The 25,074-nt window shown below is 60.7% G+C and overlaps 10 protein-coding genes across 10 annotated transcripts; 3 read left to right on the top strand and 7 right to left on the bottom strand.

Annotated features, from left to right (window-relative positions):
* Nucleotides 1-70: 70 nt before the first annotated feature.
* PAN0_003c2000 (aquaporin) lies at nt 71-1,876 on the bottom strand (the record flags this gene model as incomplete). The annotated part of the gene is made up of 1 exon (XM_014802955.1): nt 71-1,876. One exon carries the CDS (start codon nt 1,874-1,876, stop codon nt 71-73), a length of 1,806 nt encoding a protein of 601 aa, XP_014658441.1.
* A 269-nt stretch (nt 1,877-2,145) lies between these two features.
* PAN0_003c1999 (uncharacterized protein) lies at nt 2,146-2,505 on the bottom strand (the record flags this gene model as incomplete). The annotated part of the gene is made up of 1 exon (XM_014802954.1): nt 2,146-2,505. The coding sequence occupies one exon, from the start codon at nt 2,503-2,505 to the stop codon at nt 2,146-2,148; it is 360 nt and encodes a 119-aa protein (XP_014658440.1).
* A 2,147-nt stretch (nt 2,506-4,652) lies between these two features.
* On the top strand, nt 4,653-8,035 carry PAN0_003d1998 (uncharacterized protein; the record flags this gene model as incomplete). Its single annotated transcript, XM_014802953.1, has 6 exons — nt 4,653-5,031; nt 5,407-5,476; nt 5,572-5,688; nt 5,999-6,053; nt 6,139-6,506; nt 6,604-8,035. The coding sequence occupies 6 exons, from the start codon at nt 4,653-4,655 to the stop codon at nt 8,033-8,035; spliced, it is 2,421 nt and encodes an 806-aa protein (XP_014658439.1).
* Nucleotides 8,036-8,377: 342 nt separating this feature from the next.
* On the bottom strand, nt 8,378-10,105 carry PAN0_003c1997 (uncharacterized protein; the record flags this gene model as incomplete). Its single annotated transcript, XM_014802952.1, has 1 exon — nt 8,378-10,105. The coding sequence occupies one exon, from the start codon at nt 10,103-10,105 to the stop codon at nt 8,378-8,380; it is 1,728 nt and encodes a 575-aa protein (XP_014658438.1).
* Nucleotides 10,106-10,537: 432 nt separating this feature from the next.
* PAN0_003d1996 (phospholipase A2) lies at nt 10,538-15,945 on the top strand (the record flags this gene model as incomplete). Its single annotated transcript, XM_014802951.1, has 9 exons — nt 10,538-10,737; nt 10,837-10,939; nt 11,347-11,578; nt 11,748-11,955; nt 12,011-12,446; nt 12,554-12,599; nt 12,764-12,809; nt 12,884-13,066; nt 13,449-15,945. 9 exons carry the CDS (start codon nt 10,538-10,540, stop codon nt 15,943-15,945), a joined length of 3,951 nt encoding a protein of 1,316 aa, XP_014658437.1.
* A 480-nt stretch (nt 15,946-16,425) lies between these two features.
* On the top strand, nt 16,426-18,376 carry PAN0_003d1995 (allantoicase; the record flags this gene model as incomplete). The annotated part of the gene is made up of 3 exons (XM_014802950.1): nt 16,426-17,213; nt 17,296-18,107; nt 18,192-18,376. The coding sequence occupies 3 exons, from the start codon at nt 16,426-16,428 to the stop codon at nt 18,374-18,376; spliced, it is 1,785 nt and encodes a 594-aa protein (XP_014658436.1).
* A 50-nt stretch (nt 18,377-18,426) lies between these two features.
* PAN0_003c1994 (uncharacterized protein) lies at nt 18,427-19,143 on the bottom strand (the record flags this gene model as incomplete). The annotated part of the gene is made up of 1 exon (XM_014802949.1): nt 18,427-19,143. One exon carries the CDS (start codon nt 19,141-19,143, stop codon nt 18,427-18,429), a length of 717 nt encoding a protein of 238 aa, XP_014658435.1.
* A 406-nt stretch (nt 19,144-19,549) lies between these two features.
* On the bottom strand, nt 19,550-21,682 carry PAN0_003c1993 (transcription factor; the record flags this gene model as incomplete). The annotated part of the gene is made up of 1 exon (XM_014802948.1): nt 19,550-21,682. The coding sequence occupies one exon, from the start codon at nt 21,680-21,682 to the stop codon at nt 19,550-19,552; it is 2,133 nt and encodes a 710-aa protein (XP_014658434.1).
* Nucleotides 21,683-22,446: 764 nt separating this feature from the next.
* PAN0_003c1992 (ER to Golgi vesicle protein transport sft2) lies at nt 22,447-23,088 on the bottom strand (the record flags this gene model as incomplete). The annotated part of the gene is made up of 2 exons (XM_014802947.1): nt 22,447-22,528; nt 22,610-23,088. The coding sequence occupies 2 exons, from the start codon at nt 23,086-23,088 to the stop codon at nt 22,447-22,449; spliced, it is 561 nt and encodes a 186-aa protein (XP_014658433.1).
* A 440-nt stretch (nt 23,089-23,528) lies between these two features.
* Nucleotides 23,529-25,055, bottom strand: PAN0_003c1991 (CAIB/BAIF family enzyme; the record flags this gene model as incomplete). Its single annotated transcript, XM_014802946.1, has 1 exon — nt 23,529-25,055. The coding sequence occupies one exon, from the start codon at nt 25,053-25,055 to the stop codon at nt 23,529-23,531; it is 1,527 nt and encodes a 508-aa protein (XP_014658432.1).
* Nucleotides 25,056-25,074: the final 19 nt, after the last annotated feature.

Below are 25,074 nucleotides of genomic sequence, written 5' to 3'. Positions count from 1 at the left end.
CAAACCGAAAACGATTGCATTGGATGCGAAAAACTTGCACAAATGTTGCATTTCACTACCTACTTTACACTCAAGCCGGGCTGATGGCCGCGGGCATCTTTTCTTTGGAGCCGGGCCCGAACGCGGGTGCGTGGCTCTTGGCCTTCCTGTTGATGGGCGAGTCGCCACCGGTGTAGCACATGACGTCGTACACAAGGCAGCCCATGAGCGCGCCTGCGATGGTGGCAATGATGGGCGTCCAGAGCCAGTACCACGCATTGAAGGTCCAGAGCAGATCGGGCGAGTAGCCGACAATATAGAGCATGAGTCTCGGACCCAGGTCTCGCGCCGGGTTAACGGCATAGGCAGTCTGCCAGCCGAGACAGGCGCCAAGTCCCCAAATCAACCAGAGCAGCACCATGGGAGCCATGCCGTCGGGAGGAGGCGTATTGCTCGAGTCACCAATCGCGAGGATGACGATGAGCAGAATAGTGGAAGCAAAGAATTCGTTGTAGAACGAGCTCATCCGTGTCGACGGCTGACGCAGGAACTCGGCGGGATAAGTGGTGAAGAGCGCCGCGGTCTTTTCTGTCTGGTCCGGGTCGACGAGGCGGATCGGGTTGACGTAGAGGCCGTAGATGCAGAGCGAGCCCACCAGACAACCGAGGATCTGGGCGACAATGTAGACGGGCACCTTCTTCCAGGGGAACTTGCGGAAGCAGGCGAGCGCAATGGTGACGGCTGGGTTGATCATACCACCCGAAATACCACCTGCGACCCAGACACCCATGGCGACACCGACGCCCCAGCCAAACGAGATGGAGAGGTAGTCGCCCTTGGGAGCGCTCGGGTCGTAAAGCGACGATACGGTGACCTGGCAGTTGATGCCGTTGCCGAAGACCATGAGCATGAAGCATCCGAGGAACTCTGCGAACGGCTCGCGGAGCTTGTAGCGCATGGCAGCCCACTTGTTGGGGAATTCGTACTCATCGACGCTGCTGTCGTCTTCTTCGTCGCGGTAGCCCCTCTCTGCGGGCTCGGGGTCCTTGACGATGGTGGTTTCGCTGCCCTTGGAGTCCGAGTCGCTCAGCTTTGCGTCGTCGACGGTGTTGACGGCGGTCTCTGTGGTGGCTTCGAGCTCCTTCTTCTTGAGCACGGTGTCCTCGGTGGCGGCGCCCTCGTCTGCCTGGGGAAGGTCGGAGATGACCTCCTTGACATCCTCGATGTGGTCCTCAAAGTGCTGGCGCTGCTCGAGGTGTGCCTGCTGCACGTGCTTCCTGAGCTCCTCGGTCTGGCCGCGGTTGGCGCGCTCGAACTCCTGGTGGATCAAGTCGCGGAGCTGCGAGAAGAGCTGTGCGCGGCCCTCCAAGGTGTTGACGTCCATGGATGTGCGGTGGCCGGAGGCGCTGCCACCTGCGACGGAAGGCGACCTGGTGCCCGAACCGTTGTTGGACTTGCGTATTGCTTTATCGGCCTTGTACTGCCTGTTCTGCTCCTCGGTGGGGAAGGCATGGCCGAGGCCGATGCGGCCGGTGGTGCGCACGCCAGCGCCGCTGGTGGTGGGAGCGCCGTCGGTGTGACCTAAGGAGTAGGCTGGCTTTGTGACGGGCCTCTTCTTGTAGTGTTTGCCGGTCTTGACGTCCTTGACGATCTCTCCAGGCATGGCGGCTTCGCCAGGGGCGATGGCTCGCAGCTCGTACATGGCGCCGCTGGGCGACGTAGAGCCGGACTGCGAGTTGGCAGCGAGATAGATTTGCTGACCGGTGAGATCGACCTGGCTGCTGTTGGCGCTGCTGCTGGCAGTGGCGCGGCCAGGCAGGTTGACCTGGATGGGCACAGCGACATCGGCTGCGGTGGTCGACTCAGGCGCCGCCACACTGGAGCGTCGAGACCTCATGGTTTTGAAGGGCTGTTGTAGAAGACCAAGCTATGCGGGAGATGTGTTTCGTGATTGGGCGAGACCTCGGGCAGGCGGGGCGGGGTGGAGGAAACGAAGCCTCAAAGGGGCGCAGCTATAAATGCGAGGCGACGAGGACCCACGCTTGGCTCTGTTGATGGAGGATGGCAAGGACGAAAGGATTCAGGAGAGCGTCGGAAGCCGTCCCGCCGGTGTGGTGAGCGGGCAGAGGCGCGAGTGCAGTAGCGGACAACCGCTCGCCAGCGAGGTCAAGTGGGCCAGTTGGAAAGATTGACGAGCGAGGCGGATGACCCAGGACTGCACGAGCAAGGCGAAAGCGCCGAAGTGGGGCGAAGCACGACGGATGACGGGGTTGGCGAAGGTAGGAAGTGAAAACAGAGTTGGGGCGTTGGATGGACGAATGAGGTGGGGCGTTGCCAAGTGAAGCGGAGAAGACGTGGGGCAGTAGACGAGAGCCTATTCTGGGGTACGGTGGGCGCACTGCTGCTCTTGCTGCTGCTGTTTCCTTGCTGCTGCTGCTGCTGGTCGGAGGTTTGTGCCTGTGTGGCGGCAGGTCCAGCGATGGTGGACAGAGGAAGAGGAGCGGACGGCTGAGCCGATGTGGCCATGCAGCGAGGATGTAGGCAGGTGCGCATGGACGGGAGCGATGCTACCGGTCGCTTGGCAGGCCGGTGACCAATCGAGGGCCGAACGCTGTGCCTTCCAACCACGAGCCACTTTACGCTTTCGGAGTGTGAGCCGAAGAAGCCTTGCTCGCCTTGGCTTGGCTTTGCCAGGGGGCTTTGACGCAATCCTTCCTGGTGCGCTCGGAACCTCATTCCGAAAAATCGGCCAGCTGGTCTCAGAGTTGCGCCGTTGCGCGGTTGCACGTCAGCCCCACAACTCGCGCACTCAGGATGGGTTTGTGCCCTGCGCATCTGATGAAGTTCATCAGTCGTCTGCCTTGGCGGAGCAGCTTGTGTGGCAACATGACGCGCAAGCTCTTTGTCTCGTGGCTGCAACTCGGCCAACGGACCTCTCAGAGTACAGTATGGACGAAGCGCAGACTCGAGTTTTCGCCGTGGTCGCGCGCAGTCTCTAGATTTCGTGGCTGGTTTGACCCTGGCCGCATCGGCAGCGTGGGAAGGTCCAATCATGCGTTTGTCCAAAGCAGCAGCCAATCGAGAATGATTCTTCAGCGCATCCGGATGAGCCGGCTGGGCTGCAGGGCCCGCTTGCCAGGGTCAGCTGTCCGGGTGATTGCCGAGGCGTGACTGTTTTGCAGGCGAGGGCACGCCTCGTCCTCAGCACAGGCTTCCGCGCAGAGCTGCAGCGCCAAAATTCATCCTTCTTGGGTAAATTTCCGATCCTGCGCAGCTGCAGGCACGGCGCGAGTCTGGGCTCAAATTGAGCGGAAGAATCGGAAACGAATAATGAAGTCACTGCGCTCACTCTGCGCTCTCGTCTGGACCCGCGATCCTGGTGGATGGCCTGGGCCGTGCGACCCAAAGCTAGCCTGCATCGGCTCAACCGCTAAAGCCAAGCCAGACACGCTGAGAAAAATTTCGACTTCCAAGTGCTGTCCAACCCGAGCCCAGCAAGCGTTTCCGACGGCCCTATGTTTGCCACCCCAGCTCGAGCTCGTGTGGTCAAGAGATGATAGCCCCGCACAACGCCATGCTCGGGGTTGACGTGGTGGCAAAGCGGCAGTCGTCTGCTGGAATTGCACGCGGCTCTTGGCGCTCCAACGGAGGCGAGGACGGCCCATGCTGTTCCGTGCCGGTGAGATTTCGCTTGGCGAGTAGGCGCGCGACTTGGCAACGCGGGCTCTGCTGGGATCCAAAGCCGCTGCCAGCTCCTTCGGAAAGCTCTACACAACGGACCTGACCCGCTGCTGACTGCTTTGCTGTCACCCATCGGGCCGACCCAGCGACATTGTCCGGGTCCAACCGCTCGCTTGCCCGATAGCGTTGACCAGCCGCCGCCACGATTGGCTCGCAGTTCTCCCGAGCTTCGTCCGATGGTGTGGCCCTGCATTGTGGGCGGGCTGAAAACTCGCTCCGGCTCTCGACTGCCGTGCCGAGTCGCTGCCGGTGCACGTGCGTATTGAAGCATGCCCGTCCGTCCGAGCATCAGTGGACACCGACAGAAGCCGGGCGCTACTGACCACGTGTCCGCGCCCTTTGCCTACCGGACCAAAAGCAACCGGAGACGCAGTGAGTGGACCAAAAGAGGAAGCAGCCAACGTAGGCCACCGTCTGCCACCATGACTTTCGCTGGCGCCTGCACACTGCGATCAAAGGAGCTTGAAGCATAGGATGGCACTCTCCCGAGCCTGCCTATCGAGCACACAAGTATTATAAAGGGTCCTGCTCCGGATTCGAGGCGGCTGGCGCATGCAAGCCATCAATACCTTGCAGCAGGCGAAAAATTCTCCGGGCTCCGTCGTCGGAAGCGTCGGCAGTGTTCGGCCGCGCATTTCTTTTTTTTTCTGTCTGTGTGACGTGCAGGGCCTAACGTTCGTGCGAAGAAAAAGGAAGTCGGAAATGAGGACTCCGACTTCCGAACTTCTTCCATCCGAATGCACGGACGATGGTGGTCGTGACTTTTTGGGAGTATTGAATGCCAACCATCGCTTCGTGTGGTCAGCACCGTCTCAACACACGATAGAGTTCTGCGGGGACACATGGTCGAGTCTTTGGCGTGATCGAGGCGCAAGACATGCAGTAGAAAGCCAGGCGGAACGGGTTAAGCTCGCCGAACGACAGTCGTGGCCATGTCGGACCTTGGGCCTCTTGCGCCGGACCACAACCCCTTTGCCGACGATCACGAGCAATCAGATACGCAACCAGCTTCTCCAAAGCCTCAAGCATCAAACCAGTCGAAGGACGTAGCAAGATCGGCCGCGAACGACGCTACGAACGAGGATCTTGCAGGGCTGCAGCAGCAACAATGGCAGGAGCAAGATACGCATCTCGATGCTCTCTCGGCGTCGCTCAACCGCCAGCACGAGCTGAGTTTGCAGATGAACGAAGAGCTCGACCTGCATCACGAGCTGCTGGACGAGTTTGATCGCGACGTCGACAGGACGGGCTTGCGGCTAGGTGGTGCAGCGGGTCAACTCGACCGGCTCAGAAGCAGTCTCAAAGACCACAGTGAGTCTCATACATCACTGGGCAGACGTGAAGAGCAAAAGTAGCTGACTTTGAGCTACTTGCGTCGGAATGACTGCCAACAGCAAGCATGTGGATCTTGGGAGCTTTGATAGTGGGTCTGATAGTGTTGATCGCTCTGTTCAAGTAGAGTAGCTCCCACGCCAAGAAGCCCCACCGTAGATCTCATTTGACGAATGTCGTGATCTACATTGGTGATCTGCCCGCGCGAAGAGCTCATTTGCATTGTTGGAAGGTGTGGTGGAAGCTGAGCAAACTCGGGGACAGTCCTGGCATGATGAGGTTGCGGGACGTTCCCGCCGCGTGGTGGGGCGTCCCATCGGGAATTCATCCAAGATGAGCGGGATCGACCTGCAGGCACCCACCCCACTAACGCCACGCGCTCCTCATCCGTGCCACTCCGACCATCGATTCCTCACGAGGGTCTGTACTCCATATCGACGATGGCAAGGCGACGATGGAGCCAAACGTGGAAGGTGCCGGACTTGCACGTCTATACGGGGCTGGGCATTTCGTCATTAGGCATAGCCTTTGGGCTGGCTGTGTTCGGATGCCCGTCGTCGATGCCCCGCAGACTGACAAATTCCAAACGGGCAGCTGGCCGGAAATTCGCAGCCGCGAAAGGCAAGAGCTCTACGCGTCTACTTTTGGCGCGCTCTTTCCAGTCCTGCTGGAGCACATGCACAGCCCGCTAAGAGCCTTTTCTCTCTTTAGCGAGGCTCAGCGCATGCCGAGGCCAAAATGTGACCAACACACAGCGCGCAACCCCGGCAACCCTTGGACCGCCTCTTGTCTGCTCTGCTGATTTTTAGTCGAGACTCACGTCGACTCTTCCCTTGCAGCACAGTGCAGATGCATGACCCCACTCTCTCCAATTCCCCGCCAGTCTCCATGCACTCGCTGCAACCGTGTTTGTTCTTTCGACCCCCGACTGTGCACATTCCTGCAGCTCGTCCACTGGTGGCTGGGAACACGCTGCGGCTGGAATGAAGCAACCTGAGCATGTGTGCAGGGTGCAGTGCAGGGTGCGGCTTCAGGCTTGCAACGCAAATGAAGTTGATGGCGCGCGCGCGCGTTTTAGCGTCACAGCGACCTCCTAAACCAGCAGATCCAAGCGTAGCAAAGCAACCATGTTGCACCCGGCTTCGCTTGTGGAGCGGCGAAAAGCCTCGCGATGCTCCCTCGCTCCCCACACTCGAGGCGGCTCGGCTGTGCTTGTCACCCACGCAGGCTTCCCACAAGCAATCCCCTTGCACTCGCTTGCTCTTGACGAGGCCTCATCATGCCGCTCTAGGTCGCCGTCGCTCCGTACTCGAATCCTCCGATGCGTCCCCACCGGCCATTCAACCCCTGTACCAACCCCCACCCACCACCCAGCCGTCTTCCTTCTCGTCAAGTCGCACACGGAAGTCCGCACCGCCTTCGGAAGGCCTACCTCTAACCCAAAGCTACAACAGGTTCGCTTTGTCCCACCGCTATACATGCTAGCTTAATTGCCCAGCTTCATTCATCTTCGTCGATCACCATCACCGCCACCCTCACTCTCTTATATAGCTCCTCTGTACCGCCGGCGGCAGGCGACTCCTGCCTACATACCGTTCCGCTCTCTGCGCGCTTCTCAATAGACATGCAGTCTCCACGCCTGTCCGAATCCCTCACGAGGGAGGCCCAAGCCAACATCTGGCAAGGCCCAGCATCACCTCCGAGTCGCGCAAGCAAGTCGACCACACCCTCCACTCGGGCCATCAAGAGAAAGCCAGCTCCCAAGGTCCCATTAGAGCTCCTGCAGGAGGAGCCAACCACGCCCGTTCCCGCTCAGCAAATGACCGTGCTCCAGGAAAGGTCGCTCAATCTGCCGACTCACGAAACCGACGCAGCGCCGAAGTCAGCGAGTCCGATCCCAGCCTCGCCCGCTCGGTCGCAGCAGCAGCCACAGAAGCAGTACATTCTCGACATTGATGCGCCGGCGGACGACAGGAGGGCCTCCACCTCGGCCGACGCTTCTGTCCAGGAGCTTCTGCGCTCAGCCACCCTCGCTCCAAGCTCGGCTGCCGCTCGCTCTCGCAAGGGCCCTCTTCGGTGGATGCACGACAAGGACGAGCATGCTCCGTCCACGTCGACATCATCATTGCAACCCCGCCAGCCCGCACTCAGTCGCAAGACCAGCATTTCGGCGCAGCTCAAGCTTTCGCTCCGCAGGAACAAGGTCGAGAACCAGCCTGCCGGGCTTGTCATCTCGGCACCCACCAACTTTGTCCACCTGAGCACGGGGACAGAGGGAGCGTACGGGAGCGTGGGTGCGTCGTCGCTCCGACGATCGTCCACCACTTCGGCTGCATCTCGCGACTCGTCCTTGCGTTCGTCGGTCGCTTCCATCAGCAGCGCATCGTCCTTCGGTAGCGAGGCTGAATTGGCCACAGCGTCCAAGCACGTGGATCAGGACAAGGCGCTCTACTCGCCAAGCGAGAAGAAGCACCCTCTGCGTCCACTCAAATCGATCCGAAGACCGTCCAAGCTCACGCTACAAGATACCAGCCTTCCGCCCATTCCCGCGGGGACTACGAGTCCCAAAGATAAGCGCAAGGCGATCTATGCAGCGCCCGGATCGGTACCTGCGATTCTCGAGCCCACCACCGACGATATGCCGACTCCAACTGCCACTGCCAGTGCAATCGTTGCAGGGTCGCCGGGTACTTCTCCTGCCGGAGCATACTTTGCTGCCACACTCGACCGTACATTGGGTCGTGCACGTCTAGAGGCAGAGAACGGCAGTCCCGAACCAGAGCTGAGTCGAAGCCCAAGTTCGGCATACGACTCGTCGGCTCCCACGAGCAAGCGCTCAAGCTTAGCGTCGTTGCATCAGTTTAGTTCGTTCCTCGACTTTCCCGATATGCCTGCGCTCTCGAGGACCAACTCGGGCGAGAGAGTCAAGCATGACGATCCTTGGTCCGCTCTCCAACCCCATGATACCGTCACTGCTGTTTAAAGACATCGTGCCTGCTGCGTTTGGGTACATACCCCCCGCGCGCTAGCGTCGCAATACCATAAATTAGATTCAGCAAAGCGAAAAGGCCTGCGAGCGTTGAGTGCTGGACTTCGTGGTGACTGCGAATGCGGCGATGCCTCGCAACGAGCGGCGTGCAGGCCTTTGGTGGGCAAGATCTCGCTGCTGGTCCCTTGACGCTTGTTGCTCTCAACTCTCTTCCCTGTGCTCCATGCCAACTCCCCCTTTCTTTCTGACATCACCTCGCGCTGATGCACGCTGCGGGTGACTTCTATTAGAGTGATGCTCCTAAAATACAAATGTGACGATCAGAGAAAGCTGGGATCAAAGAGCGCGCCAGGGGCTGTCGTCTTCATCCAGAGGTTGCTGTTGCTGCTGCCTAGAGAAGGAGTTTGCGCGCGAGGCGTCCGACACGGACTGGTTGCGCGAGAACTGGCGTGGCGAGAGCAGCGTGGCTGGGTACGGGCTTTCGGGCGTCTGCGGGATCCACGGACTGCCCGCCTCGACCGCCGGCGCAAGGTGCGGCGGGTAGGCATGGTTGCCGCCCGTCGGTCGGCGCGCCAGCGTCGGCACCTGCACAGGCTCAAACCCAACACCGTCCGGGTCCACCTTTTCGCTCGAGCTGTGGCCCTCGGACGACCTGTGTGCCGCCTCGGATCCCGGGTTCGGGCTCTTGATCGCAAGCCTCGGCCACTGGCGCTGCATCTCGAGCGTGTCCGGGTCCGGGTTGTCGGACGAGTAGCGCGGCGAGCCGCCATCCCACTGCTCGTCGACCTCCTCGGAGCGCGAGACGGTGCCGATGGTGACGAGGATACCGTTGTCGACCTCGGTGAGATCGTTGCGCGAGCGCGTAAAGTTGCGGCGACCTCCCCACGAGATGCGCGTCGTCTTTTCCGGCTGCGCGCTGCCGTTGCCCGGGTTCGACCTAGCTTGCAGCACAAACGAGTTGACACCCACTGCCGAAGGGTCCACCGCCGATTCCGCGCCGTGGTTCGCACCGCTGATGGCCGCCGCTGAGCCCCGCAGGCCACGCGTGCCACGAGCGGCTGCCGAGTTGTCGCCCGAGGGCGAGCCAGTCGAGTTCATGATCTCGTTGACCTTGGATCCGTTGCGCTGCGTGATGAGCGAGGCCTTCTTGCCCATCTCTCTGAACGCAGCGGCAGCAGCAATCGGCGGCACGCAGAAGACGAGCGCCGTGCCCAGCACCTGGTACGACGGCTCGGTGAGCGAAAAGTAGGTGGACACGAAAAAGATGTCGGTGCCGAGCTGGAGCACGTAAAAGTGGAAACCTTGGCGGATGAGGAAGCTTGACAGACTGCGGTCGTTGAGGCCCGAGTAGAGCTGCTGCGGCTTCTTGTTGAGGATCGCCTTGAGACCGCCGTCGAGCAGCCTGTGGAGGGTGAGCAAGAGCATGATGACGTCGAGGCCCATGCTGAGCGACTTGTACACGACGTTGGCCACGAGCGTGCGGGTGAGATGCCTGCGCGTGTCGTAGGCGCAGAACTCTGTGCCCGGAATGCGGTAACCGACGCCGTAAAAGGGGATGCACACTGCTGCGGCAGCCAGCACGACGCAGTAGTATAGGGTGAGGGGTGTGACGATCTTTGCCTTCCAGCTGTACAGAGCCATGGTCCTCTGTACAAAGACGAGCGAGACCGAGTCGAGGAGGATCATGCCGAGGATGTTGAACGCCTCGGGCATGGCCTTGCAGTTGTCGAACTTGAGCGAGAGGAAGAGGACGACGAGGGTAAGGCAGACGACCGAAAGGTAGCGGCAGGAGAGGTAGGCGAGGCGCGAGACGAGCTTGGCGGGCTGCGACCAGCCCGACTTGCGGATGAGGTTGATGTCGAAGCGGATGTGGTTGAAGAGCTCCATGACGACGGCGCCGAGGCAGAGGCACATGATGATGAGCAGCACCATGAACGACTTGCCCGCCGATGGCGGCAGCACGTTGAAGATGATCTCTGCCTGCATAGCGGATGCGCTTGGGGTGGTGGCGTGCAGCGTATCGCTCTGGAGCATGGCGAGCTCTGGCGACGCAATGATCGCCATGTTTTCGGTGATGATGTGAGATGCGGCGCTCAGACGAGAAAATAGATGGAGGAGAGTTGGCGGGCCGAACGAATGAAAGACGAAGAGCGAGGGAGGCGGGGCGAAACGAAAGAACGTAGCAAGTGGACGGGGGTATCAGAGGTGGTCGAGACAACGGGACGGCTGCCGGAAGGGGGACGATGGTGCTGTGACTATATACTGGGCGTCACCTTCGAGGGAGGGCGGCAGGATGATGGCTGTCAAAGTGAGCGGCTGCAGCTGCACATGCCGTCTAAGAGAGCCGCGACTGCAGAAGCGTACGTGCGTCTGCATCTGCTTTGGTCACAACGAATGCCGTGCCGTTGCAGTTGCAGTTGCAGGAGCAGGTGCGGCCCTTCTGGGGCCATGCTGGGCTCAAATTTTCGGGGTGCGAATAGCTGTCAGAGAACGAGAATGCCGTCGGAGTGCATCGAAGAGGCCATTTCGCCGGATCACCCCAACGTGAGTGAATGGGTGTGGCAAGCAAACGAAAAGTTGCTCAAGCTCCGGCCGGTCTCCGATCCGAAGAGACCGGAGGTTGAGCGAGGAGCAGAAAAGGGAAGAGAAGAGTGGGGATTAATTGGTCGAAGTGGTGCAGATGGGGTCGAAGCGAAGTGCAGCTGCTGCATGCACGCACGCACGCAGAAGCGAGCTGACAGCTTGCAGCTCAAATTGAACTGCACCGAACTCCATCGGCCCCGCCGACGAGAAAGTCGGTTGAAAGCACCTGCAGCGCCCTGCCATATCGATCAAAGCCTTGTCTCGTTCGGCTCGTCTCCACCGCCCTCGCCCAAGGCTGCTTTCGGTCACAGCGAGGTCGGTGGATTGCACCGATGATGGCAGCCAGATTGGCGCAGTAGGCACGGGGTGGGTTGTCATACTGAAACTTCCGAACGGTCCAAGCGTGACAGGCCGGCCATCGGCGGCCCCACCATATTCCGCGGGGTGACGGCTCAAAAAGCTTCGGAGCCAGGGAGGAGTTGGAGCGAGCCTGGGAAAAAAAACGGCGGACCGAGGGGCGAGGGCGCAGGGCGGAGTCAAGTGTACCGCATGTGGTGAGAATGGGCAGAGAGAGCAACGCTGCGTTTGCTCGGCGCATGGTTGGTACCAGCCGAAATTCATGCATCCGAGACAAAGAGACAGCTGGGATCTGCAGTTCATGAAAAGTAGTGGTGAGCCGACTTGCCAGGCAGAGTTTGACTTGCCTCTTCGGTTCAGTGCAGCGGTCCAGCAGTCCAGCAGTCCAGCAGTCCAACGCTGGGCTTCTTTCGAATCTGCAAAAATCAGATGTCCATGTCTCAGATGGAGCTGCACCCTGGTCGCAGGAAGCAAAGCCTCCGACCCGACCAGCGCACAGGCGAGCTGCCATCTTCATTTTCATTTTGCGCTCCGCCACATTGTCTGCACTGGGGCCCAGTCCGGCGCAGGTCACTCGACAGCAGCAGCAAAAGCGGGGTTGGTTGAGGCATCGAAGCCTGCTTGCCGCTTGCTCGCCTGATCGAGTCGCAAGTCAAGTTGGCTTCGTCGTAGCGAAGCATGCTCTTCAGGGGGTAGCGGTGGACCACCCGTCGGAACGCGTCTCACTACCAATGCAGCTAAAGTTGCGCGGACGTGACGGCGACAGGACGTCACGACGATTGGTGGATGGTGACTAGCTTGTCGCGCAAGGTCGGAGGGGCCGGCGCCTTTCTGGCTCTGGCCCTGGCTCTGGCTCTGGCTCTGGCTCTGGCTCTGGCTCTGGCTCTGGCTCTGGCTCTGGCTCTGGCTCTGGCTCTGGCTCCGAGCATTGCAGGGAAGCACGTCCACGAGGGTCCAGCCAGCTCGCTTGTTCCGTTCGTTTGCACACGCGCGGCGCCATGGCTCAGCTACATTCCTGGCGCTGTGCAGTGCTGTGCTCCAGACGGGCTTGGCGCCGAGCTGCCCTCCGATGCGAACTGGTCGCGAAACGAGGCTGGTCCCCTCTTCGGCCAACCCCGAACTCTCGCCGCTCGTGAGCAGAGCCAGTTCAATCCACGCAGCCCACCAAATAAGCACACGATCCGCATCCGAGCTGCTCGACATACTCGGCTGCGTCCAAGCGAGTCTTTTGGGTCCGAGCCAGAGGCGTCTATTCGCCACTCTCTCTTCATCTTTCCAACACCTCGCTTCGGACCATGGCAAGGAGCAACGTAGCATGCATGTCAGCTCACTGCGTGTCGAAAGGCTGGCGTGGACGAATCGACCGATGGCCCGCTGTGGATGCACAGCGTCGGCTTTCGGGCGTGAGATGGCGGCCATTCTCGTCGGCAGGCGTGCAGCACCATTCCTGCACTTTATGCATCGAGTGCGCGCCCATTTGCAGCGTTGCTTTCCAAAAATCCGAGAGCGCCTTTTGGGGTTTTTTTTCTCATCTTCTGCGGGCATGCATCCCGCTGCTCACGACCACACCAGGCCCAGCAGGCAGACTTGCTCTCCAAGCAAGGCCAGGCGAAAGCAGGTATGGCGCTGTCGGTTGCGTAGGGCAACGACCACGGCTCTAGGTCTACCGAGTCCCGTGCTGCATCCTGCACAACGCAGCAAAGAGTGCAGGCTTGGATTCCCGAAGTTCCCAGCTGCCTCTGCCTGCGAGGTCTCTCCATCTGCTCCGGCACCACATTGCAGACCCGATCCTGCACAGACGCCACCCGCCCTCTCCCGGCATCGGATGGTGCGTGCATTGGCTGTGCGCCTCTCTGGACGTGTCTGTCTGAAGCGATGGGAAACGACGATGCTGTGAGCTAGCAGCGCCTACGGCCAAGCGAGCGCGCTAATGCCAGCCATCGTCTCCGTCCAGCGCGGGGCAAACAAAAGCCGCACCGGCAACAGTCGCCCTCCAAAGCCCGGCAATCCACCCGGAGGTGAACAGTCTAACACGTTGCACTTTTTCTTCATCCGCACCGTGCACAGGCCCGTCTTCCGTCTCCCGTGAGTGATGCTCTGGGTCGACGGCCGCCTTCCGTATCCCGACCCGCACGTTGTCCTGTTCGCGTTGGAAGGCGGGCAAAGATGGGCAAAAGTGGCAGTCGGGCCTCTCGATCTCGTTCCTGCCGGTGTTTTATGCATGCGGGGCAATGCGGCGCGCTCGATTGTGAAATCAAGCTGCCCGAACTGCCAAGTGGAAGAGGCCGATAAAAGATCGACAGATGGACCCGTGTGGAGGCTGAGGCTTGCATCCACCTGTCCTTCCCCGTCATCCCCCCTGCACGGCGCTTCCAGCTCCAACGTTCTCACAACCAGCTGCTCCCGCCGTTGGACACATAGATCTTTTCCATCGGACACCATAGACTGCGTCACTGGCGCACACAAGGGAGCCCGACACCATGTCCTTACCTCAGCCCGCCTCGGATGCTCGGTACGCCGTGTCCACCGTCACCCTAGAGATCCCGCTTGCCGCACCCATCACGCAGGAATCACCATCACCGTATACGTATCAAGATGGCGCCACAACCAAGCCGGTAATCTCGGCAGATACGATCCTTCTCACAATCTACTATCCCACCGAGCATGCCAACAACGGCGAGACTGGCTCAAAACTCGACTGGCTCGAGGCGCCCAAGATGCGCAGCATTGGCGGCCTGCTCAAGTATGCCGGCATCCCCAAATATCTGGCCCTTCCTATCCTCGTCCCCGCATACAACGTCGTATCTCAGAAGCTTCCAGCATCCGTCGACCAATCGCTTGCCTCCACCAAGGACTCGGCCGATTTCCCCGTGGCCGTCTTCAGCCACGGCATGGGCGGCACGCGTACAGCCTACTCCGCCTACTGCACTTCACTTGCAGGGTCGGGCATCATCGTAGCTGCTGTCGAGCACCGCGATGGATCTGGCGCCTCGACCACCATCTATCACCCTGATGCCAAGGATGGCAAACCCTCGGCATCCCCTGGCTTCTTCAAATGGCTCACTGGCGGATCCAACGCCAAGATCGAAAACAAGATCTACGTCCGTCCCGCAGAGGTCGATGGCAAGCCGGAACCGCTCGACCTGCGTCGTGCCCAGGTCGAGATGCGCCGTCGCGAGGTGCTTGCCGTCTTTGACGTGCTCTCGGACATTCAGGCTGGCAAGGCCGCCTCGCTCGTCGAGTCGTGCACCCGCACGCAGAAAGACGACGCCAAGACGCGCAAGACGCGCTCCCAGCTCCTCGCGGCCTTCGCAGGCAAGCTTCGTATGGACGACGCCTGGCTCATTGGGCACAGCTTTGGTGGTGCCACCGCCATCCAAGCGTTACGCCACACCGACTGCCCATTCGCACAGGCTCTTGTGCTGGATCCTTGGGTCGAGCCCGTCCCCATCAGCGGAGAAGGGGTGGTGCCAGTGAGCAAACCGCTCTACACCATCAACAGCGAGGACTTCACCCAGTGGAAGACGCACATGGACGATGTCGCCGTCATCTCGCGCGCGTCCAAGGCGAGCACAGGAGGTAAAGGGTGGCTTCTCACTATCGGCGCCGAGGGCACCGAAAAGGTGGATGCGGCCGCGCCAGTGGCTGCTGGACCGCCTTCGCGACTGGTCATCGTTCATGACATGTTTGGCACTCTCTTTGGGCTCACCGCCTGCATCGACGCGCTCGTTTCGCTGTTCCCGGAGCAACTGCAGGCGTCGGACAAGCTCCCTCCCATCGTACCCGAGCTGATCGTCATGGACTGGTTCCATGCGACCCAACGCGACTTTACCTACTCGAGCGCCTGCGGCCAGTACAAGCCCATCGGCGAGATCTTCAAGGGCACTCTGCCGCGCGTGTTGCTGCAGGCAGGCATCTTGCCGAAGAAGAACGCGGCACATCAGGCGCTTGCCAAGGCAGGCTCGTTTGCAGACGGAGGAGCCGCAGAAGAAGCGCTCGAGAATCCCTTTGACCCTAGCGTGGTCGAGACGATGATGGGCGCGCTCAAGAAGCTTCAGCCGAGGCCGGGCATGGTGGACGCACTCACGCGCATCTACCGCGACCGCGATGGCAAGGGACGGCTACCCGCCTCCGTCAGCAAGGTCGACGTGTGGGCGGCGACCAACGGCTCGCTCGAGCTCGGGCGCGGCTCGTTCCTGCGTGTCCTGGGCGATAGTGATGGTGCCGACCTGGACAGTGACGCAGCACAATCCGGCCGGAGCGCCCAGCACAACGCAGTGGGTTCAGGCATCGGTCTGTTTAGCTGTGACGAGATCGGCGTAGCCAAGCCGGATCCCAAGGTGTATGCCGAGGTGCTGCGTCGCATCCAGGCCGAGCCCATCGACCCAAATGCGGCCAAGAAGGAGTATCAGGGCATCTGGTTCGTAGCCTCGCACACGTGGGATACGTTTGCGGCCAAGCAGGCCGGCTTCCGCACGGCCTGGGTCACGTACGAAGAGTTCTACTCGTGCCCGTCCGTGTACGGCACTCCGGACGTTGTCGGCAGAAACTTGGAGGAAGTAGCCGAGAAGATCCTGGCGTTCGAGCGCGACCTGTGCAGCAAGAACGGCAACGCTCCCGCTCAGGGCTGGACGTACCACAAGGAGCAGCAGGAGCAGACGATGCCGGGGAGCCAGCACACGTCGTTCTCCGACTTTCCCTTCCTGCTGCCGTCCATGTCCAAGTTCATCGGCAGCGTCGCGGTCCAGTCGATCCTCGAGGTCAATGCCCAGATCACGCAGCGCATGGCGCTCCAGAACAAACGCGAGGAATCCGACGGCGTGTTTGCCGGCTTGAAGGGCAAAGACGACGCAAAAGAGTGGCGCATCTGGAAGGAGGGCAAGGCACGACCCACCGAGCTTCCCACCGAGGCCATCGGCGGCGACAAGAACCGCCAAGGCCGGCTCATCGTGCACGCTCTGTAACTCTCTCAGTCGCAGACTGTATACCATTATCTCCACTGTCTATGGCTCTTGTACTTGCTAGAGATTGATCTGTCTATTCCACCGCCAAGAGGTCCAGCATGAAGGAAGTGGGAGGATCGGGAGTAGATCGGGTGTTGAGAAGAACGGCGCGGGTGAGTTTCCGGCAGCCGAACAGAAGGCCGAGCCCAGTCGGGAAATCGCGTGCGGCTGGCCCTTGCACACGCTATTCGGACATGCCCGAAGGCAGCACAAGAGCAGCACTCTTGGTTTGGCTCGGCGCATTTCCGGGTAGAGATTGGGCAAAGGGACCCTCCTCCTCAATCACTCCGCAAGACGAGCCTCCCGGTCCTCTCCTGCGATTGCTCAAAAGCGATTGTCTGCTCATCGACTCAACCTGCTTCCCCACTGTTCTTCTCCCCTTTGGCATTTCCACGCTCCCCCTTTCCTCCGTTTCATCTCCGTTCCCTTATCGCAATCAGCATGACCGCCATCCCGCTCGACCAGTTCGACGCCGTGCTTGGCTCCACCTCGACCGAGATCTCGTCGGTGGCTCTGGGCGGCCGCGTGCTCAGCACGTCGGACGAGTGGTTCGCTCCCGCCTCGTCGCTGCTCAAGGTCGGTCCTGCGCCTTCGCTCAAGGGCCAGTTCGGTCCCAAGGGTGCGCTCTTCGACGGCTGGGAGACGCGCCGTCACAACCCGACCTACGACTGGGTCATCCTGCGCCTCGGCCCCAACGCCGGCGGCCGTTTCATCGGCTTCGACGTGGACACGGCCAACTTTATCGGCAACGAGGCACCCGAGATTTCGATTCATGCGCTCACACTGACCCCCGAGGAGGAGGCCAGCACGGGTAACGCACTCGCCGAGAACGACGCGCGATGGGAGACTCTTGTGCCCGTCTCGCCATGCGGACCGTCGCAGAGGCACCTCTTCAAGCTCGAGGCGGACAAGCAGCAAAAGGTGTACACGCACGTCAAGCTGCACATGATCCCCGATGGTGGCATTGCGCGTTTCCGCGTTTACGGCGTGATCCCTCCACCGCCCGTCGGACAGGGTGACGGCGAGCAGATCGACGCTACCAACAGCGCACTCAACGTGCTCGACCTCGCGCACTGCCTCAACGGCGGCCGCATCGTCTTCACGGACGACCAGCACTTTGGCGCGGGAAGCAACATCCTCCTCCCCGGCAGGGGCAAGGACATGGGTGATGGATGGGAGACGCGCCGCTCGCGCGGCAAGGGCCACTTTAACTGGGCCATCATCAAGCTGTGAGTCCCGTCTTGCTCCTGATAGAACATGTCTCTTGAGCATACACTGACTTGTTTTCTATCTTGCTCGCATTGTCGATAGTGGAGAGCCAGGTCTGCTTTCGTACGCCGAGGTGGACACGGCGCACTTCCTGGGCAACTTCCCCGAGTCGACTGAGCTGCTCGGCACTGTGCACGAGGCGGACTCGGTTCCCTCTCCCGATGCCAAGTGGGTGACGCTGCTGCCACGCACCAAGCTCGGCCCTGGTCGTCGCCACTTCTTTGCGCTCACCGACGGTGCTGCGGCGGCGTACACGCACGTCATGGTCAAGATGCACCCGGACGGCGGCATCAAGCGTGTGCGCATCCACGGTCGTCGTGCGGCGCCGCTGGCTGCCGCCAAGATTGCGGCGGAGTCGCTGCCTGCCGTACCTGTGCCGCAGGACATCCAGGACCCTCTGCCGTCGGCTACTTCGGACCCCTTTGCTCCCGTAAGTGCCGCCACCTCCCTCGCGCCTTCTTCAACCTCCTCGACCTCCTCGGCGGCTGCGGGTATTGTGATCCACGGCAAGTTTGTGCCAGCGGTGCCGCTGACGACGGCGGCGTTTGCTGCGTATGGCGCGGTGATCGACGGTCCGTCCGGTACCAACCCTGATGCCGGCAAGCCGTTCAAGGTGGTGAACCAGGGCACGGCGAGGAAGTACCTCGACTTGGCGGCGATTGTCAACAACTACTCCGCCGAGGCACAGGCGCGCACCAACGTGCACGTGTACCGCTGCGACCCTGCGGCCGCGCTGCCGTTTGAGGTGAAGCTGCTCGAGCGACACCGCTTCACCACGCAGGCGTTCATCCCTATGGTGCCCGTGGCGGGTAAACAGCAGGGCTTCCTCGTCGTCGTCGCGCTCAACGGTCAAGGTACTTTGCGCCAAATGCCCCCGTGACGTTTGATACGTATACTGACCTGGACATTTGCGTTTTTTGTTGTGTGCGTGGGAACAGATGACCGCCCAGAGTTGAGTTCGCTCGGTGTGTTTATGGCGACGACCGAACAGGCGATCCAGTACCATCCGGGTATCTGGCACCATCCCATGATCGCGCTCGGCCAACAGCCGACCGACTTTGCATGCATCGTCAACGAGTCCGCCTCCCACCCGCAACTCGACTGCGACGAGGTCGAGGTATAGTCTCCACACTGCCAATTCTACTCTATGTTGTCAAGCGATGCGAGGGGGGTTTACAGTGTGATGTGCAGCGTGGGGCCGGATGAAGTCGTGTCGCGCTCGGGATTGTAGAGTGGATGATTGGACGCTAGACGGGTTGTCATCTCGAACGTCTTGCTTGCGTTTGGCTGTCGGATGTAGACATCGTGTCTTCTGGACGTGCTTGCGATCTTGGCCCACTCGCCATCCACCGAAAAGCCCGCTAATGGGATGCTGTCTTTGGCGACTTCTGGCTCAAAGGTGAAGGTGATTGGATCTTGTGTGGTAGCCATGGCGATGCAGGCGATGCAGATGGTAACATTCATCGCTGCCGCCCACCATCCTAGTGGCGCTGTGACTTGCATCAAGCTCGATTGGGGTGCGAGACGGACATGCACGAGTGGCAGGTGTGAGACTAGCGATGTGACAAGCAGCAGCGTCGAGATCGTAGTCATCCCCGAAGCGGTCAGAACCACCGCGCGAGATGTAGCGACGGTATACGCCTCGTGCATGCGTGAAAGACGCAACGCACACGCTCGCTGTAACGTCATATACCGCTGTTGCAGCAACCCAAATGTCCCGCCGCTGAGCACCGAGACGACGAGGGTGCGGATGAGTATCAGACGCGTGTCATCGTGCGGACGTGCAAGGATCGCACTCAACACCCCCGTTTGCACCGCAAGAAGCAGCAGAGTTTGAGAGAGGTACGAAGGATCCGATGGCGTGATGGAGGCGCCTCGTGGTGGCGTCATTGTGCAATGCGAAGAGAAGTCGCAGATGATGGTGGTGCATCAAGAAGAAGTGTCGTGTCCGTGCGCAGCCTCCACCTCGAAATTGTCGCCCAGGAAGCTCGCGACCGACAGGAGCCCAAAAATGCCACGCCAAAATGCGGCCCCAAAAATGCTTCATGCAGATCTTCATCTTCACCGCGACACCATCGCAACACCGACAGCAGAAAGACACAACACACACACGAAAGGATGCACACAAGATGATGATAATAGTGATACATTTTGGCGCTCCACCGGCGATCTAGCTCGCTCGCTTTTAGGTGCGCTGCATGGCCATGACTCCGAGTATATGTGGCATGAGCATGCGCTCACGAAAGGATGGGCAGGAACTGTCGTACGCAATCAATCATCCGTGTCAGCATCGCTTCTAGCTCGGCTTCGTTCGCAGCACCGTACTTACGTTTCCAACGACCAGACTCGGGAGGTCAAAGATGTCGCGCTTGATGGTAAAGCTCCAAGCGCAGGGCACGAGCTTTCCGTCGGGCTTGACGAGCGTGCACGTAGTCATGACGCTCTGCGTGGTATTCTCAAACGCATGCAGAGCGAACTTCTCCCAGTAGTCGAGCGTAGAGTTCTTGTCCATAAACTCAAAGATCCTCCTGCCCATCAGCTGGTCCTTGCTCCACTGTGTGAGCATGCAGAACTCGGCGCCCACGACGCAGATCTCGCACGTGCGGCGCCACACCACCGTGGGCGTGCCACTGAACGAGATGAGCTTCTCGAACTCGAGCATGGTGCGCTGGAAGGAACGCTCGACAAAAATCTCGTCCTCCTCCGTCAGCGGCATCTGCAGCGCAATCAGCGACGGCCGAAAGATCGCCAGTGCACGCACGATGCGCAGCACGTCCTGCTTCTCGAACTTGGACGTGACGTACTTGATGAGGAAATGGTAGCCTTCCGGATACGGGAATGGCGCCGTGTTGTCGCGGTACGTCTTGGCAATGCGCGCGCGCCAGATGGTGTCCTGCTGCTGCCGCGCCACGCGCCGCGACGCGATCGCCTTGTTGATGTCCGCCACCGGCTCGTTCGACGTCGACCGCTGCGAGGACGAGCCGAGGTCCACCTGCGTCGACGCGCCCGCGTTGGTGTCGCTGCCTGCCTGCTGTGCCTGCGCATCGTTGAGCCCGGCCGGCTCGTCGAGCATCATCGGCTTGGGACTCGGCACCTCGAGTGCGTTGAAGCCATCTCCGCCCACCTCCTGCAGACCCATGACCGGCTGCTGGGCCTCGGCGTAGGCACCCATGCCGGCAGAGTCGCTGTAGGTGGCCGCGGCGGTGTCGAGCCCTCCTGCGCCGGGCGCCTGGCCCACGTCGCCAGCGACGGTGTTGAGGATGGCGTCGAGGCCGCCACTCGCAATGTTCCAGCCATCCATGACGCCGACGGCGGGCGAGGTCTGCAAGTCCGGACTGGCGCCCGACGGGCCGAGCAGGTGCAGGTCGGTGCCGTTGAGCATGGACGAGAGGATCGAGTACTCGAGGCTGGTAGCTTCGCTGCCAAAGTTGTGCGTCGACGGGTCGAAGGAGAGGTCGAGCGGGAGCCCGGCACTGCCTGAAGGCGGCGCATCGCCAGTGGACGAGTCGAGCGTGTTGCTGGAGAGGTAGTCGTGCTGGTGCGGCGACGGACCGTGCCCGGACGAGCTCGGTGTTGGGACGCTGCCGACGGTGACCTGGTCGAGGATGCTGCTGACAGCCGATGCCTTTTCGGAAGGTGGAGCAGCAGCGGGTTGCTGAGCTGGTTCTTGTTTGGGTTGATTCGGTCGCGCGCCCGCGGCGTTTCGTTGCTGCTGCTGTGCCTGCTTGGCGGCCTTCTTGGCCTCCTTTTGTCGCTTGAGCTCCTCGAGCTCATCGTCGTCCAGCAGGTACTTGGCCTTCTTGCGGTGCCCATCCATGCACGACTCGGCCAAGCCCTTCTTGACGCAGCGTTGGCACGGCCTCGAGTCGTCGCAAGTGAGATGAGCCTTTTGGCAGTGAAGACAGGCTCGATTCGCCTTCTTTCGTTTGCTCGCGGCGGACTCTTTGGCTGCACTGGCGCTGCTTGCTGCTCCGGCGGAGTCGGACCTGCTGAGCGCCGGTGATGCGGTCTTGCTGTGCGCGGTGGCGGGCGAGGCAGTCTGCTGTTTTGTCGAGAGGTCGACCTCCTTCTTTAACGGCGAGCCCGAGGGCGAGCGACCCGCTGTGGCCGCTGACGACTTGGATGCAGAAGACGCCGAGTTCGAGTAGAGGCTCTGGTTGAGTATGGACGAGGAGGCGGAGCGCTGGTTGGAGGACGAGGAAGCTGCGCCGCCGGACGCATTGGAAGGTCGGTAGCTCGAAGTGCTCGAGCTGGCGGGTGGGCTGGAGGCGAGGGCAGCGAGTGTAGAGGCTGCGGCATGCGAGGCAGGACTCTGCTGGCGTTGGGAGTTGGTGGTGGATGGATGTGGTGGGAGCGTGTAGTTGGTTGGAGCTGCGGAGCCGGAGGACGGCGGGCGCGGAGCCGACTTGCTGCCGTTTGCACTCGACATGGCGAGTCAGCTATGCGTGCTATGTGCACATTCGAGGCGTGCGGTGCCGTGTCTGGAGCGGTTTGATGGGACGCAGCGCGGCTCGAGTGTTGACGAGCTGTGCGAAGGTCGCTTCGGTGAAACGCCGAGCGTGTGATGAGGTGCAAGTTGGCGACGGATGGATTGGTTGTTGGCCAGAGAGGACGCGTCTAGCAGCTTTCGTTTGGCGGCGGGAGCTTCGTGTCTGCAGTCTGCATGTGACGACCGAAAGGGTGCGTGGCCGAGATGCGATCGCGGAAGTGTGACGGGACAAAGGTCGAGGCTTGTGGATGGAGAGAGAGCGACAACCGACGGCAGACGGACCGATGTGACGCGCCTCTGAAAGAAGCCACCGCGGCTGCAGGGCCGAGCGAGCTTCTCTTTGCCGCCTCTGCTCGCCTCTGCTCGCCTGCTGCGAGCGAACCCTGCGTCCCTTTTTGAATTTAAAATGTTAGTAAGACAGCCTAACAGACGTAAAATTTCTCAACCGTGCTTCAAGTCGGCCTTGGATCAGGCTTCATCGTATGCATGTGTGGGTTTCTCCCTCTTCGAAGAGGGAGGTGTTCGTACGATTGCAGGGATGCACTTTGTCAGAGCTGGACCCCGAGGAAGAAGAAAGCGCGAGAAGATCTCAATTTAACGACTACAGATACAGTTGGCAGGAGAGTACGGGTGAATCCTGGAGGTGACGACGGAGGGTGCACAACAAGTGCATGCGAAGGACGAAGAGGTCGCGAGAAGACGGCTCAGAAGAGCCTGGAGAACATGCGCTTGATAAAGTCGATGCACCATGGGATGTACGAGAGCGAGTAGAGTAGGAAGGCGACACTGCGAGGCAAACAGAATCCAACGAACAAGAGGTGAGCAACCATGCAAAGTCGGAGGCGGAGAGCGAAAGAGACGACTTACTATAGGACGATGACAAAGATGATGGCGAGTACGGTGCTGCCGATGGCAAATACGGATACCCAGACCATGATGAAGGCGACGATCATGACGAGCGTAAAGGTGATGCGCACGGGCTTGAACATCTGCTTGAACTGCTTCATGAATCCGATGAGGAAGCCGGTGCCTGTCAGCGATACGAGCACTCCCACCGAGTAGAGCACGACAAAGATGGCCCAAGATCCTGTGACAAGCAGGACGGTGCCGAGGAGCGAGATGACGAAGCCGCCGAGCATGCAAGCTGCAAAGCCGATCAGACGCTGCTGACGCGTGAGCTCGATGCCAAACGTCTTGGAGAAGGCATCGCTCTCGCCGGTGAGTTCACCGCCCATGTTCTTGATCTGGTTCGTGTCCATGTTGATCCATCGAGATGGTCCGGTGCCTGCGAACGCCGACGTGGAACCACCGCCCGAAGCGCTGCCGCCTTTCGAGAACCACGACATGGGTGCAGATGCAGGGTTGTGACGAGTCGGAGTAGTCCTTCTGCGTGATCGGGAAGTTTGTGTGAGCGTGGCAGAATGCTGGGTTCTGCGTGAATACTGGGCGTGAAGAGGTCGTTAGGTTCGTGCTGGATGGCGTAGCTGGTGGTCACGTCGAACGATGCCGAGCGCGTGTGGCAGGCGGCTGTGCTGCAATTTCCGAGGTGTTGGTCGCAGCCCTTCGCGACTCCGCTGAGCTGCACAGCTGCCGGACCCTGACTGCGAGGGCTCAAAAAAAAAGTAGAAATCACTCCCTGCGCACAGCTCGCTACGCCTAGCTTGCCTTCTCGGCCCCTTTGGCTCCTATTCACATCAGGTCTCACGGTTAGCCGGCACCGCTCGGCACTTGTCTTCTTTGCTACAGCAAGCGCAATCGCATTCATATGCATTCTCATCTGACGAGTCTATGGCCCAATGGATCCAGCCTTGCGAAGCTCGGCGACCTCGGCTTCGGACATGCCCAGCTCCTGGGTCAGCACCTCGTCCGTGTGCTGTCCGAGCACGGGTGGTGGTCGTGTGATCTTCATCTTGCCGCCGCCGTATCGCACTGCCGGTGCGACGATCTTGATCTTGCCCGCCCTAGGATGCTCCACCTCGGCGACCACCTTTCTGTCTTTGCTCTGCGGATGCTCGTCGAACGTGCCGCGGATGTTGCGGATGGGCGCAGCGGGGATCTTGCCGTTGATCAGGTCGCACCACTCCTGCACCGTCTTGGCCTGCAGCAGCTCGTCGAGCAGCGGGATGAGCGTATCGCGGTGCTCGACGCGTGCCGCATTGGTGGCATAGCGCTCGTCCGTTGCGAGCTCGGGTCGTCCGAGCAGCTTGCTCAGGAACCGGAACTGGCCATCGTTGCCCGCGCCCAGCATGATCCGCCCGTCCTTCGCCTGGAAGGTCTGGTACGGCACGATCGACGGATGCTTGTCGCCATGACGCCCAGCCTCCTGCCCGGCGATGAGGTAGTTGGACGCAATGTTGGCCAGGCTCGCAATCTGCGATTCGAACAGGCTGGCATCAATGTGCACGCCCTTGCCCGTCTGCGCGCGTCCCAGCAGCGCAGCCATGATGGCTCCGTGCACGTACAAGCCCGTAGTTAGATCGGTCATCGCCACGCCGATCTTGACGGGCGGCCGATCCGCCTCGCCCGTGATGTGCATCATGCCGGCATCCGCAGCGATGATCACGTCGTAGCCAGCCTTGTCACGATACGAGCCCGTCTGTCCGTATCCGGTGAGGCTGGCATAGATGATGTCGGGCTTGATCTTTTTGAGGTCTTCGTATCCGAGGCCCATGCTCGCCAGTTTGCCAGGCAGGTAGTTCTCCACCACCACATCAGCGTTGGCCACGAGGTCGTAAATGATCTTCTTGCCCGCCGGCGACTTGAGATCCACGGTGATCGAGCGCTTGGAGCGGTTGACGCTCAGAAAGTACGCCGACTCGGGCGGCAACGACGCCCAGTAGTCTTCCTTCCCAACTGGAGGCTGCAGCGCATCCTTGCCTGTCGGGGGCTTGGCGAACGGAGGCAGCCATGCGCGCGTATCGTCGCCACCACGAGGATGCTCCACCTTGATCACATCCGCGCCCAGGTCTGCCAGCAGCATCGTGCAGTATGGACCGGCAAGCACGCGCGTCAGATCGACGATGCGGATGCCCTTGAGAGGCGGCGGTATGGACGGCTCCTCAGCCTCTGCTGTGGCCGATGCGCTCGACAGCCTTGATGTGCTGGTAACGAACGTTCTTCGTTCGATCGCAGATGCGAATGTCTGTGGTGTAGTGTAGGACTGGCGAGCCGCAATTACTGTTGCTGCGATGGTGAGCCCTCTCGAGGGTGCAGGTGCTGCCATGCGCATCGAGTGCACACGCAGTGCGGGCCGCACCCAGCTAGAGGCGCGAGTCGTCATCTTGAAGGGGCGTGCTGTTGTTGTCGACGGCATGGTGGTGGAAGGGTTGGTC

This window comes from Moesziomyces antarcticus (assembly GCF_000747765.1).
Source record: "Moesziomyces antarcticus DNA, scaffold: scaffold_v10003, strain JCM 10317, whole genome shotgun sequence".
Lineage (NCBI taxonomy): Eukaryota > Fungi > Basidiomycota > Ustilaginomycetes > Ustilaginales > Ustilaginaceae > Moesziomyces > Moesziomyces antarcticus.
Note: the sequence above shows the minus strand (reverse complement) of the source record. Positions and strands in the feature narration are given on the sequence as shown.